At 34.6% G+C, this 14,440-nt stretch overlaps 3 protein-coding genes across 5 annotated transcripts in view; 2 read left to right on the forward strand and 1 right to left on the reverse strand.

Moving 5' to 3' along the window:
• Nucleotides 1-1,755: 1,755 nt before the first annotated feature.
• Nucleotides 1,756-2,513, forward strand: LOC129245465 (60S ribosomal protein L29). Its single transcript, XM_054883643.1, has 3 exons — nucleotides 1,756-1,852; nucleotides 2,116-2,232; nucleotides 2,296-2,513. The coding sequence occupies exons 2-3, from the start codon at nucleotides 2,131-2,133 to the stop codon at nucleotides 2,422-2,424; spliced, it is 231 nt and encodes a 76-aa protein (XP_054739618.1). The 5' UTR covers nucleotides 1,756-1,852; nucleotides 2,116-2,130; the 3' UTR covers nucleotides 2,425-2,513.
• On the reverse strand, nucleotides 2,490-3,866 carry LOC129245464 (queuosine salvage protein). The gene is made up of 3 exons (XM_054883641.1): nucleotides 3,753-3,866; nucleotides 3,381-3,623; nucleotides 2,490-3,322 (listed from the first exon to the last, which is right to left on the reverse strand). Exons 2-3 carry the CDS (start codon nucleotides 3,613-3,615, stop codon nucleotides 2,547-2,549), a joined length of 1,011 nt encoding a protein of 336 aa, XP_054739616.1. The 5' UTR covers nucleotides 3,616-3,623; nucleotides 3,753-3,866; the 3' UTR covers nucleotides 2,490-2,546.
• Nucleotides 3,867-6,264: 2,398 nt separating this feature from the next.
• LOC129243422 (kinase D-interacting substrate of 220 kDa B) overlaps nucleotides 6,265-14,440 on the forward strand; it is a 74,446-nt gene continuing 66,270 nt past the window's right edge. The window contains exon 1 of one of the 3 annotated variants that reach the window (XM_054880408.1): nucleotides 6,265-6,602. Coding sequence is in view for 2 of the 3 variants with exons in the window: in XM_054880404.1 (XP_054736379.1) it covers nucleotides 12,747-12,830 (84 nt within the window). In the remaining variant the exon portion in view is untranslated. Of the gene's footprint in view, nucleotides 6,603-7,192; nucleotides 7,214-12,710; nucleotides 12,831-14,440 lie in introns of those variants that run through there. The other 2 variants (XM_054880407.1, XM_054880404.1) reach the window with 2 other exon arrangements.

A 14,440-nucleotide genomic window follows, 5' to 3' on the forward strand; every position in this document is an offset into this window, starting at 1 on the left:
CCGCTGGATCTTTATTCGTTGCGCTATGTCTATGTCGTCCTAAAGCTCATACAGCTCACCGTTCCAACGCCTGCGATATTCACTGTTGCCGACGTGCAAAGGTCCAAAACCTTCCACAGAATCTTTCTCTCAAACACTTCAAGGGTCGAATCTTCGAATATTGTCATCGTCCAAGTTTCTGCACCATACATTAGGACGGGCCTGATGAGAGCCTTATATAGTGTTAGTTTTGTTCGTCGAGAGAAGACTTTACTACTCAATTGCCTATTTAGTCCAAAGTAGTACTTGTTGGCAAGAGAGATTTTACGTTGGATTTCCAGGCGGACATTGTTATCAGTATCGTTCACCACCAGACGCTTTGCCTCTTTATCCAGTTTGGAGAAGGTAGAACTAACAGCGCGGTTGTTAAGGCATCATCGGTCAATATCATCGGCATACGCCAACAATTGCACGCTCTTATAAAATATTGTGCCTGAGCGCTTAGGTTCTGCGGTTCGCACGATGCTATCCAACATCAGATTAAAGAAGTCACACGACAGCGAGTCACCATGCGACGCGGTTTGTATTTGATATGGGAATAAGGTTGTAAAACGTTTTTAATTGAATTAATTATATTAACTATACTGATTCTATAGAAGGTGTGAAACTAAAATCTACATTAAAAAAGGAAAAATTCGATGAAATCTGAAACAAGTTAATAAATATTGAATTGCAGTCTAGGCTTGAGCTATATTCAAAATTGTAAGTCTTGACTGAACAGCCCGATAGTCAATTAATAATTTTATAACTATCAAATTTGATTGAAGAGGGTGGCAATATTTTAAGTGTGGACACTGCCAGGTTATGTTATTGTAATTTTGAAAATGTCGTCAGGTAAGTTGTGCGCCCACGCTCTTGATTGCTTCAAATTATTATTTGATACAGAAGAGAAGGTGTCGGGTTTCCGGGTTAATCCTTTTCGGCAGAAAAGTGAGATACACCCAGCAAAACTAAAATTATGAAGGATGCTTCCAAGTTGAGCGTCACAAAAAAGTACCAAGTGTCGATCAAAAATACGAATTGACAGATCATTGCTTCACTGATATCGGCAATATATCGTCCCCTTAGTATAACAATAGCCTATGTGCTCATAGGCTATTATTTTTTTTTTTTTGAATTTTTGGATTCTCCATCGTCGATTTTATACATATGTGGTCAAAATTTGGTCAAATTCTAGTTCCACAAAGTGCGTCAAAACGTCAGTCAAAAATAATAAATATTTACAGACATAACGAGATTTGAGTGAGAGCTACTTTCGACAAAAAGTTTGAAATTCATTTTCTCATAACATCAAAAAATGTATAGGCTATTTCAATACTAAGGGGACAATATGACTTAAAATATTTAATGACATGAATTGCCAACTTCATTCAATTTGCTGCCTGAATTGGCGATTTCATTGAAATTTACCATTCAAAGCCATCAGAAATTTAGTGTCGAGACGTTAAGTTACTGCATTCGTATTTTGCTTAAAAGTCGATAACAAAGTTCCTACTGAAATTTTGGATTAACAAGAAAGTGAGTTACTATAAACATGGCAAAAATACTAAATAAATTTATGGCAAACAAGGCAAGACAGTATTTTTGGGATTTCAGTCGATTACAAAAGCCATAACAAAATTTTCTTGACTTCATTCGAACATTCCATTCAGTGAAGAGAACGTAAATTTCTAGGTAGTAAAGAAACATGTTAAAAACCTTCGAATCAGACTTATCAAATGTACTGAACGCACTCTCGATGCAACCCTGTAAAACGTCACTATTGGTATTTTTTGTAGCATATTTCTTTTCCGCTCTACTGTCAAAAACGGAGGTACGAAAACTATAATTATTTCGTTTAAAAATCAAGAAAAATCTAAAAATACGCGATAAAAAACGCTATGTTTACGCCACTAAATAGTTAAGAATATCCTGTTAGCTGTGTTCTAATCATTATTTTGTCTTTTCTCGATTTTTCTGGTGCGCTACCCTGACTCTTCTTGTCTGACTTCTACAATTGGATCTCTTGTAAACTGGTGTTCGATGCAACGAAATAAATGTGCGGTCAATAAAAAATGGACAACCCAATATGCACAGGTTTAATAACGCATAATGGCCAAGTCCAAGAATCACACCAACCACAATCAAAACAGAAAGGCGCATCGCAATGGCATCAAACGCCCTATCCGCAAACGCCATGAATCAACGCTGGGTGTAAGCTATTGAGTGCACACTAATCTAATTTAAAACGTTAATACTATTCCTTATAACTTGCAGATGGATGTGAAGTTCCTAATCAACCAGCGATATGCGCGTAAGGGTAACCTGTCCCGTGCCGAGGCCAACAAACGCTACGACGAGCGTGTGGCCGCCCAGGCCGGCAAACCAAAGCCCATCAAACTATAAATATCGCAAAAACCTTAGCGTAGGAAATTCGATGTACAATGGATTTGAATAAAAGGCGGCAGAAATAAAATTTTATACAAAAAGTGGTATATTTGTTGGAATATTTATAATGCACACAATTTTTAGTAGTAAACACTTAGTACTTTATGAAATGGTATGTGCTCCAATTCTGCTGCATGCTTGCGTCGGTAGTCCCACAGAAAGTGGTCAATCAATATGGAATTTACATACTCTTTATTGAGCTCAATTTCCTTTTTGGCGAGTTTTTCCAAAATTGCGTCCTTCACTTGTTCAACAATGTAAATAGAGGCTCCACGTATTTCCACCTCACGCGCATCACCATTCTCCAAAATTGTCTCACTGGTTAATTCATTGAGTAATTCTGGCTTGTATTCCAAACTACCAAAATGTATCAACACTTGTGGCACACGATAGTCGGCAAACATAGTAATTTTCTCAAGGTCATTAAAGGCTCCTGGACCCTTGCCGCCAAAACACGACCATATATCGCCGATTAAAATTTGGGCACGCTTATATAATGATACGCGTCGTCCCTCATAGACAGCTTCATCGCGAAAGCAAGGGAACTCGCTGATGATCAGTTCCAGTAAACGGGATGCAGAATTATTGGCGGCGCGCACAACATTCTGAAACTTGCCCTGCCATTTTTCCAATAATCGTGTTCCCACTTCATGTAAGCACGCGATGCGCTGTTCAAAAAGCGGGATAGACGTCTGACCATCATCTGGACGGAAAACCTGACGCAATGTTTCGGCATCAATTTTAGAATAATACGTCGCATTGGTGATGTCTATGCCCTCATCCATAGCGCGATTTATGGCAGCGCATAGTGCAAAGTAACCCGTACAACCGTTTACCTTATATTTCGTATGGTCCGCTAAGAAGTAAACGTTAGTTATGATTACCAACTTTTTCAGAACATTCTGATTACTTACTTGGCGTCCAAAAGCAAAAATTTAGCGTATCAACTACAAAAATCCATTCAATGGCATGCGGATCGGTGGCCTTTGGGTGAATATCATTTTGGGAGAAATTATTCGGACTGAGTTGTCCAGTCTGTATAGAAGAAATTATTTCCTTTGCCAGTTTCTCAATCCCATCTGGAAGCACAGTTAAGTATTTGGCATTTTTGACGATGTGTTCGCCAGATTCACGAGGGCTTAGCGTCATTGCTGTTGCTGAAGTAAGCAAAGGAAAAGTGGAAAACAGGTGTAGAAATTTTCAAGGTTTCAATCCGATTAAACTTATTAGTATGCAAAATATTTTACTATCAAAAATAATTTTATTTGTGACATCGAAAGCAACACCTAAGCAGTGTTGGAATAAATGCGACGCAAAAGCAGTAAAGATTTGTTTAAAATTTTTGCAATAAGTATTTTTTTTTTACAAAAATCAAAACAAAAATTCTTCATCAAGTGTTGTCAGCTGTCTGCCAGGTTGCTTGAGATCAGTGAGGTTACCACGGTATTAAAATTTCATTATTCTTCTGAAAATATTGTACATCTAAATTCACGTTCTTTGGTAGCAATGTAGTAACTATGTAGTATTTACACAAGAGTGGAAGAAAGCAAAATTGCAATTGATGTGACGTCAGAACAGAAAATAACCAAATAAAAATAAGAGGAAGGTTAAGCGAATGTTAGGAATGCCAAGAATACATAATAAATCGTGCACACAATGCAGGGAACGTCTCTAGCACACATACATATATTTTTACATGCACCCAAAGTTTTTTTTTTGTTATTTTACTGATGCCACTCAAATGTCACATACGCAAAAAATAAATTTGCGCCACTTTCTGAGTTCTCTAAATCGTGGAATTTACATTGTTGGCGGCAAATGTGATGTGATGCATATTTGAGTAATATATAAAGTGTGCTGAATTTACGAAATAGTTATCTATAGGTTTGTTAAACGTTATAGGTGGATTTGCTATATTTTTGCGTTTATAAAAATGCAAACTATTGAAATAATGGGGATTCTGCTGTTTCCGTGGCGCCGCAATCTGATGACGGATTCTTATAGAACTCGACAAAAGAAAATGAAATGACCGAGTGAAATTTTTTGATATCTCGCTTAGTTTTCGAGATATTGAATAAAAAAGGTCTCGAAATGCCCTTTGGAACTTCACTATAATTTGCCACATTACACTATATATTTTTTAACACTTCACTAAAATTCACGAAATATACACTCACACGCGTGTTTTTACTTATTTTTATCCTTATATTCGAATTATTTTCATTAAAATAAAATGCAAATGCATTTGTCCATACAGTCACTTTCCAATTTTAAACGCGAATAAGAAGAAGATTGGAATGACAACAGTATGGTGTTGCCGGATGCCTGCATTGTTGTTGTTGAAGCAGCATAAACTTCCCTATACAAATTTGGCCGGACATAAATCTGGATCCCACATATCATTTTTACTCAAAACCCCATAATCTATTAAGTAGTCAGTCAAATTCGCTGCAGTGACGGATGCAACGAGCCCTTTGTGATGACGTAATGGTACTCACAGTCACCAACATAAACGCAGGCCCGCAACAGCTGACATGATGATGCGAATAAGAGCCCCTTGTAAATGAGTTCTCACCGCCCTTCCGTTCCGTAGTATCGTAGATTTTATCTTAGGAATTTGAAAAGTTTCCATAGAATCGTTGCAGCTGATTGCTCTCTCAACACACAGCGTTGCCAAACAGTACATTTCGAAATAATTTTTAAAATAAACTTAGAAAACTTTTAATTTTTATTAAAATAACTTAAATACAATGTTGAATAATGTTAATTATAGATAAATGAACTATTTGCATTTGTTGGTTTTTGGCTTTGGTTTATTATACAATTAAAAATTGTGACTGATAACGCGGATGTGTGAAAAAGAGTGTGTGCAAAAATATCAATGGCGACATTGTGTCGATACAACCAAACACAAGCACACACGAACCGATGTATTGTGTGAATATGTAACTAAAAGAACGCAGTTGTTTTCTACGGGATAAGTTTTGCTCAATTTTGTGAATCCCACGGGCAGCGAAAAGAGACTACGATACGTTGGTGAGAGTGAGCACCATAATACTTTACTTGGTTTGTAAACGGTGTGTCCTCCATCGCTATACCTCCTTAAGATGTTCTTTACAACACTGTTCAAACAGCTGTTTTCATATTCCCTTCATTCGTTTTATCAACGAAGGAAAAACAACTTTTTTATTTGACGTTTCGTTATGTAGTTTTTGTTGTTCTTTTGGCATCAGTCGTTTTGTCCTGGCTGTCATCTGTCGCTACATTTCTTGCTGCTAATGTTACACTCCAATTAGAAAAGCGAAAAAAATCCTAAATGTTTGCGCTGTGAAGTTATTTACAATAAATAATCCTAACCAATTTGCTTCTAATTAAATTGAAAATTGAGTTGCTTGAGTGGTAAATATATAGCTGCGAAGTGTTAATGGTGTACCAGAAATTTTCCAACAAACCAAATGTGCTCAAAATTTTGCATCCTCTCATATTTTTTTTTGGCAATATCGATGTGAACCGCTAGCGCAGTAGAGTAGAATCGTGAAGTGCAAAAACATCCTATTGTACCCTAATAGACATATAACAAAAACGGGTAAAGGCTACAAAATTCAATAAGGCAATAAATTAAATGTTAAGCAAAATCCAAATTCTCTTCATGTTAAAATATTCAGGTATATAATTTTTTATTGATGTCGTGCAAATGAAGAAGGCATTAAAGTGAATGTTAGAAAAATAGTGGAGTGCTCAAATAAAAAATTAAACAATCAAATGCTTTGAGACTTTTGTTGTAAAATGCACATGAAGTAATTTTTTATAATTTTTTTTGCAAACTGTGGCACTCGAGACTGAGCTTTGTTTTATGATTGTTGCTGTTGTGGCACTTTAACGTTGCTTTTCGCGAGCAAGTAGCCAATTCGTCTCATAATCAAACCGCTGTATCGACGACCCTCGAAAAGAGCCGTGGATCTCGTCGCGAACGTCATCAGCGCCGTCTGTGCCGTTCATCATTGTGTATTATCCCTGAGTTTTTTTGTTTTATTTATATTTTTGTTTCGACTCAGTGCACAGTGGTGCTAAGTGGCTGCGTGAAACAAGAGTACTATTAGCTGACAAACAAATTTTTATGTCTGGCGCTGTTGAAGGTAAGTTCCCCAGTCATCCAACGCATAATAATTGATAAACTTAACTGACTTTTAAAATAATCTAAAATCTAATAAACAATTTATAGGACATACCACATCTATGCCTTTCGCCAATGTGATTATGTGTTTGATAGTGAATGAATGCAGTTACTTCATAAATCTATATTTTATAATACTAGTTACAGTATATGCACATAAATTCCTTTATTGGCCTGCAAATGGAATATTTTTTAGTAAAACAAACATAAGTACACATTAACTTCTAATCACCACTTAAACCAACCAACACATTAACTTACACACATACACTTTTTATAGACAAAAAATAAATAAATATGTGTGTACGTACTTTATGTGTTCAATTGCGACAAATGCGGACGTGCGCTGCCAATAATAAAAGATGGTGACATTGCAGCTTCTCAAGAGGTGCTAATTAGGCGGTCGCAATTGTCATCCGCTGTCAAATTATAACTACCAGCGGTAGAATTACCGAAACTCGTCGTATTGTTTAAGTTTATTACGCGAAGTATTTGCTCTGAGTTTTAAAAATAATTTTTAAGTTCATTAACTAAAAAAGTTACAAAGGTGTATAAGCCCATTTGTGAATGATGGTGAGTGAGTCCTTTGATTTTGCCACTGGGGGCTATGAAACATTTATCAAACGTTGAATTTTAAATTCTGTGTATTTCTAATATATTTCTTGAACTGATGTGACGTTAACAGATAGCTGAATGTTTCTGTTCTGACAGCATAAATCATTGTTGGATAGTGCTGATGCGCAATGACATGAGTGAATGTTTGAGCACACTTTTTATGAATGAGGCCCATTTTTTTTTTCTTCCTGCATATTTTTATAAGCAAATTCATGTTTAAAATTGTGTTCTTAATGATCGATTAACCTTTTTTAATTATTAAATCTGGCTTTTATTGAACAATATTTTGACAACTAAATTGGAATACGTACACAGAAGTACTGCTACAACAACAACAACAACACCCTACACAGAAGTGAGCTTATTAATCGAGCAATCACTCAAACCTTGCGATAAATCCTACAGAATAAAGAGTTAAGGCAATTTTGAGTCTAATTTTTGTGTTGCAGATAGACCTTTATTGTGTGTATGTATGTATAGCTCCAGACATATATACTACAATATATATAGCACTAATGTTTACCCATTCTTCCACTTACATATTGCTGAATGTGAAGCCCATTATTAAGCGTTGTATTTACATTGGAAAGCAAACACGTAATAAAATCATTGCTTTTGAAGAGCTACAATTTCAAGTGTTCGTTATTGCAGCTTGTGGCCATAAGCTTTAGGGTTTTTAAATGTCAACCAACATAACGACGATTGATAGGCCTTCCTCGAATTACTGAGATAAGATTTCTGTGTTCAAATAAAATTATCGTGTGTGCTCAAGAAAACTACAGTATACCGTCACTTAATGACAAACATGTGTTAATAAAATACAAAATTCAATTTGATACACCTGAATAATATGAGCTTATCGCATTGGCAAGATTGAATTACCAAAACGGTAGTAAGAGTTCAAAAAACCAATAAAAAGAACTTAGCTGTCTTTCAATATCTCGTCTAAAATCACAACTTTTACAATATAAAGACAAAAAAATTCGGTTGTACATACATACATTTGCGTTTAGCTCAGGCCTTCGCCGTACTGTCTATTTCGTATCTTCGAAATGGCGGGGCACTCTTTAACTAAGTGCTCAAAAGTGTCTGCAATAGCATGGCAAAATCGGTATAAACCATGCAGATGTCTCTTTCAGAGTTTAATGAGCTGCCTGAATCATTCAGAGTACATATGCGCAGCGAAATCCTATCCTCGCTTTGTTCAGTTACAGCACAAATTTCAATTTTTTTACTTCCTTGTATTAGTATGTGGGCTCCGTGTAAATAGAAATTATATTTTTGTTGGTACGCGCTTTCTATCCACTTCGTCATTTCTCCTGGAGCCTATGTTGTGTTCAGCTAACGCAACAGCCTTTCGATCTACCCTAGAAACAGTCTTAACACTTCGAGTTTAACCGCTTAAATTCATCAAAGTACGTATGTATATAGACTTTTTCTTGTAAAGAGTTCTGCTAGATCGCATGCGGGTATTACTCTTAAATCTCTAATGACCAGTTTAAATATTTCTACATTTTGAGCAACTTAAAAATGTTCAGTGTTGCTTATTTTATGTCCGCCTTCTGTATATGAAAACATAGTCGATGTGCACGTCCAATCTTTATTTGTGCTGATTTTGTGTCAACGAACGCAAGTAATCAATGCCGCATACGCAAAATATTAGGGAGGGCTTAAGATGGACCGGTAAAGGTTTAAAATATTGTTCAACTATATTTCATACGCATTAATAGTACTTCAAAGTAGTAAAAGTACTTATATTTCTGCATATGTTTGTGAAAATGTGTACATTTCCAATTAAAGCGCGACAAAATGTCCTCTGAAAAAATTTTCTGCGTACACCACTGCTGAGCATTTTAGTAGTGCCAATCGCTTGTGTAAATTAAATAAACTCAATTCATGACTGTCATCTACCCAAGAAATATCTAACGAGGCGATAATTGTAATTGTAAACACATTTCAAATTAATTTGTTTCTTAAAATGCTCTAATTTTGTTGGAGTAATCTAAGTATTTTTTTTTTTTTGTAATTCCACTTCATTGCTGTTTAATGTAAATTGATCGGATAAAGGAAATATGCGAATTGAAAATGCAACAACCAATTGTACATGCATACATACCTACATACTCGTACACATGCACTATGTGGGTAGGTAATGCGAATTTTCGCAGAATTTCTAGAACAATTTACAATTGACTGCAACAAGGCTTACTCTTATTTCATAGGCTATTAGCAATAATTTATTTAAAACAAAAATTCCAAAAAAATTTAAATATAATATTAATTTTGTATATTACAAAAATACATTTACATGTGATTAAAATAATCGGAACGCAACTAATTACGAAGTTTTAACTAGTTTTTTCTATACTTTCTCCCTATATAATTTCTTTTTTTTTAATATATATAATATTTTTTCTATATAACGTTTTTTCTTTAAAATTGTTTTTCTTATAATTTTTTTTCTATATAATTTCTTTTTTCTTTTTTTAATATAATTTGTTTCTTCATAATTTATTTTCTACAGAGTATAATTTTTTTTCTTCCTATATAATTTCTTTTTTCTACAATATATACTTTTTTTATATATTTTTTTCTATATAATTTTTTTTCTATATATTTTTTTCTATATATATTAATTTTTTTCTGTAGATTTTTTTTCTATATATGTAATTTCGTTTTTCTATGTATTTATTTTTATAATCTTGTTTTTTATATTGTAACATACAATTTCTTTTTTATATATCAATTTTATACTATAGTAAATAAATTTTGTTTTCTATATAATTTTTTTTCTTATATTTTTTTCTATAATTTCTTTTTTCTATAATATATATATAATTTTTTATTATAACTTTTTTCCGTAGATTTTTTTTCTATAACATACAATTTCTTTTTTATATATAAATTTTTTTCTTTAGTAAATAAATGTTTTTTCTTTTTATTTTGTTGTATGTATATATATTTTTTTCGAAATATTTTTTCCTATATTTATAACATTTTTTTATGTATATATTATTTTATTCATATACTTTTTTTTCTATATATATTATTTTACCCATATTTCGCCCTTCTCAGCTGTTGAATCAAAGTTGTCGATATCGATAGTTCTCATGCAGTTAAAAAAACACCCGATATATTCGAAAAATATGTATGTAAAGACATGGCCTTAAGTGCCTTAGGAAGTATTGTAGTACATGTACATATGTATAGTATAAGTATATGAATGTATATGTATGTTAAATTAATATAAAGTACATGGCCAAGCTGCTCTAACGGCCTTAGAAATCCTCACACTTCTTCAAAAATAGTTCAGGAATGTAATATAAGGCATAACTCCGTTGCTAGTTGGAATGAGCTTGAACTTATGTGGGCCCATAATTATGAAGTTATGACGATTGAGAAAGACTTTTAGCTCTAAATAAAACGCAATTATAGTCAGAAATATCTACATATTATATATTCCGATAGTTAAGCAGCTCTGCAAACGCTTCAACCATGGGAAGCCTCTTCGGAAACAGTGATAGAGTGTTATAAGCAATTAAGAATACTCTCACAGATTTTCTCTATAACTCTCTCTGGGTTGTGCCGGGCCGCAGTAACATTGAGGGTAGTTAGTTAGATTGGGCACTACGCTGCAAAGACTCAAGGCAAAGTTGATATGCCTATGCCCTTGCCAATATGTAAGCTGCAAATAGATAGGTAAACCTTATGTAGTGCCAGTAATCCCTGGGGACAGTTACATACCTGTAGCATTAGTAGGCCGACAAGGCTAGAATGGAATATGGGTCGCACTAACAGTCTATTTAAAATTAATAGAAAAGACTTAAGAGTATCAGTTCGAGGCCTATCTTAGCACTGTCTTATAGGAAGGTATACCAGTAGAATTGGGGCACCATATTTTGACTTTTGCAGAGCCTGTCAAAATGCAGAAGAGGAAAAGACAGTTGAACACCTTATATAGGGTAGTACAAGGCATTTTTTCTGCCGCTGTCCGGTTTTCACCAGACTTAAATGGAACATGGACTAGCCTTTAATGAAAATCCGTTGTTTCGTCCTGATCATTTCGAGAATCCTATTATTGCTCCTTCTTGTTCAAGCACGTATGGTGGAGAAATAGAGATGCACGGAAAACTGAAATGTTTTGAAATTGTCATTATACATTTAATTCTAGCGAATAAAGCTGTTCAAATTCATCAAATAATCACTATAATGCACACAGACAAGTCATATAAATGATAAATTAGGCAGTAAAATGCAACTTCTCGGCCGCACGCCCTTGATGCTATAACCAGAATCAACAAATTAGCCGACAGTGATTACACTATAAAACTCTAAAAACTCACCAGAATCTAGCACACATTTATATAAATGCAGGAACGTGTATCTCGTCTCAAAGCAGAGCAAAGTTACAAAAAAAAACTTCTTTACGGCTTTTCAATTTTACTCTTAAATTTGAATTAATTTTAGGTTGAGGATACTGTTAAACCAGTGAAAAGAGGCAATTAATTTGTCACACAGTGTTATAAACGCCGTCGCAGCAGTTACTTCTAGCGAAGTATATACATTTGCTGCGCCTTGTTTATCTACACATCGCAAACACTCAGGTTTTATGGTCAGTACACTTCTGAAACCTTCTAAATTCATTATTTAATTACTAATCTTGAAGTCACAGTGGTTCCTATTCAACGAAAATTAGCATAAAAATAGCGTATAATGCTAAATTGTAATGCAATTAGATGCCTTTGTTCTGAAAAGGGCCTCCAACTCCAGCGGAGCAGCAGAGAAGTCAATCGAGTTAGTAATATTCGTCTCGCAGGCGTGTAACAACAACGTCCGCTGTTCTATAGAAAATTTAAAAAAAGTAAAACATTGATCCCCATTGGAAAACCCTTTAGCTCAGTCCGAATATTAAATAAAGCAATAAGCAACAATCAACACTAAATTGATACTGATTTTGCTAAATACGCAGCTTAACGAAAAATTCAAATAAAAATCTTTAAAACGCAGACTAAAGGAAAGTTAACATGCGGTACAGGCAGGCATTAGCATCATTATGTTGGAGTGAAAAAATCATGCAAATATTCTTAAAAGCTTTAACCTGCACTTGGGTATTAGAGCGATATTTGTCACAGACGTCGCTCAGCCGAATACTGCTGTTGTGTCTTCTTTCACGCGCAGGAGGCGTCACTTTGTTGACTGACTGTATTAACTTTAATTGAGATGCCTCTTTGAGCAGTTTATCAAATCTCATATCCACTGTAGCATTTATTGAAAGAGCTCGTGTTCGTAGCCATAAACTGTTTGGTTGGTGTGCTCTAAATACGAAGTGCAAAGAAGAATAACAAGCGTAGTGAGTAGTATCATCGCAGTTGGGCGTTTGCCATCGCGCGTCTCTTTAATTCCAATCATAAACGAATAGGTAACGACTCTGGGCGATTGCAACCGAAAGAAAAAGATATTCAAAAACTACAACAAGAAATACTAATCAAATATGGAACAAAATGTGCCTGTGTTCACTGTTTCATATTTCATGGACAGATTTTATCAGTCCACATCGTTGACAGACTGGAAGGAGGTGAGTGTCGGATAATCAAAAGTTCGCTTAGCATTAGTATGTATGTTTGTATGCTTGTGAAAACTAGTGCAATTTGACAGTGAAGTGATTGTGAGATCGAGATCGGTCGTTCAATCAAGTTTCTGGACAAATGGTAAATCAATCAAACTGCATTCTACGAGGGGAAATAAATATAAAATCAAACCTATCAATCAATATTTTCTTATTGAGATATGAGATATGATGATTAATTGATATACTTTTGTTGGTTTTTTTTTGTTTTTTGTAAGGGTAACAGTTGGTTGGTCGTTATCGGAACGACCTGGATTTATATCCGGCCAAGTACTGTCACTGCAGCACAACAAGAACAGCAACGAGAAACCCAACTTTCACGGTTCATTTTCGGAGTCTCTTTAGAAGGTTGATTTAATACATTTCGAAGAAAAAAATTCTATATGGTTTAGTGTAATAAGTAAGTGAAATGAGATGCTCATCGAAAACGAAAAAAATGAGACTTCTGTGTTAAGATTGTTACAACTAAAACACAGTCGAAACAAAAAAATGTGCGCGTTCGACTTTTTATCATCAGCCACCTTTGATTTATGTTCCGACTCGTTCTTCTATCCGTTGATTCAAATCCAACCTGCCGTCCTGCCAAAATGTTTTCAATTTGAAACATGTCTTCTTCGGATGCACTGCCTAGAGATTGTCATCTCAAAATCAACCTGATCGATCTTCTTAAGAACTCGATTGAAGACAACAATTTTGTCAAAACTAAAGCAAAGCAATCCAAAAAATAAACAAAAGCAGCAATCCAACTATTCATCTAAAAGTCGTATTTTAGTAGAACTGACTGGCACCTCATGTTCTTAAACATATTAATTTATTTAATTGTGTTAATAAATAATAGTAATAATAACAATAATAATTGGCGGAGAGTGGTTGCTCAAAAATTTATATATTTTTCTCAATTTGATCCTTTGAGTAAAAAAAAAACTTTTTTTCTAATTTCGACAGTGGCCAAATCACTTAATAAAAAAATAAAATAAAACGAATTTTTCAAAAAAGAAATTTCGAAGATTTAGCTGTGTATTTATGTGCGTTTGGAAGGAAATCTTGCACTAGATCTGCTGAGTCCGAACCACTGTCACTGGGCGAAAACTGAAAAACTACCGAATAAAAAGGGTTTGTGCTTCACTAAAAAATGTGAGTTCGCACTCATTTTTAACGACGCGTTAGAAGCTCCGAGACTTGGTTTTATCGAATTTGCCATTTAGTCCAGATCTGGTATCAAGCGATTATCACCTTTGCAAAATTTTCTTAATGTTACAAAACTGAGCGTAGAGAGGCTGGTGAAAATGAGCTGGTAAAGTTTTTACCAATATGGACGAGGACCTCTTTAATGATGGAATGATGAAATTGCTTTCAGAATCAAAATCGAATAGTCCCAACTCTGTTATTTTTCATAGTCGCTCTTAACTTGATCTAATATTTGTTCAAAAATCACATCAGTGAAGGTAAATGCCAAATGGCAGACTCACTCCAAATATGGTTACTGTGGAATATTACATCACACTGGATATTTTGCGATAAGCGGCACTTTGTCAGCCTAACAGCTTTAATGAAACTGT

This window comes from Anastrepha obliqua, chromosome 4 (genome assembly GCF_027943255.1).
Source record: "Anastrepha obliqua isolate idAnaObli1 chromosome 4, idAnaObli1_1.0, whole genome shotgun sequence".
NCBI lineage: Eukaryota > Metazoa > Arthropoda > Insecta > Diptera > Tephritidae > Anastrepha > Anastrepha obliqua.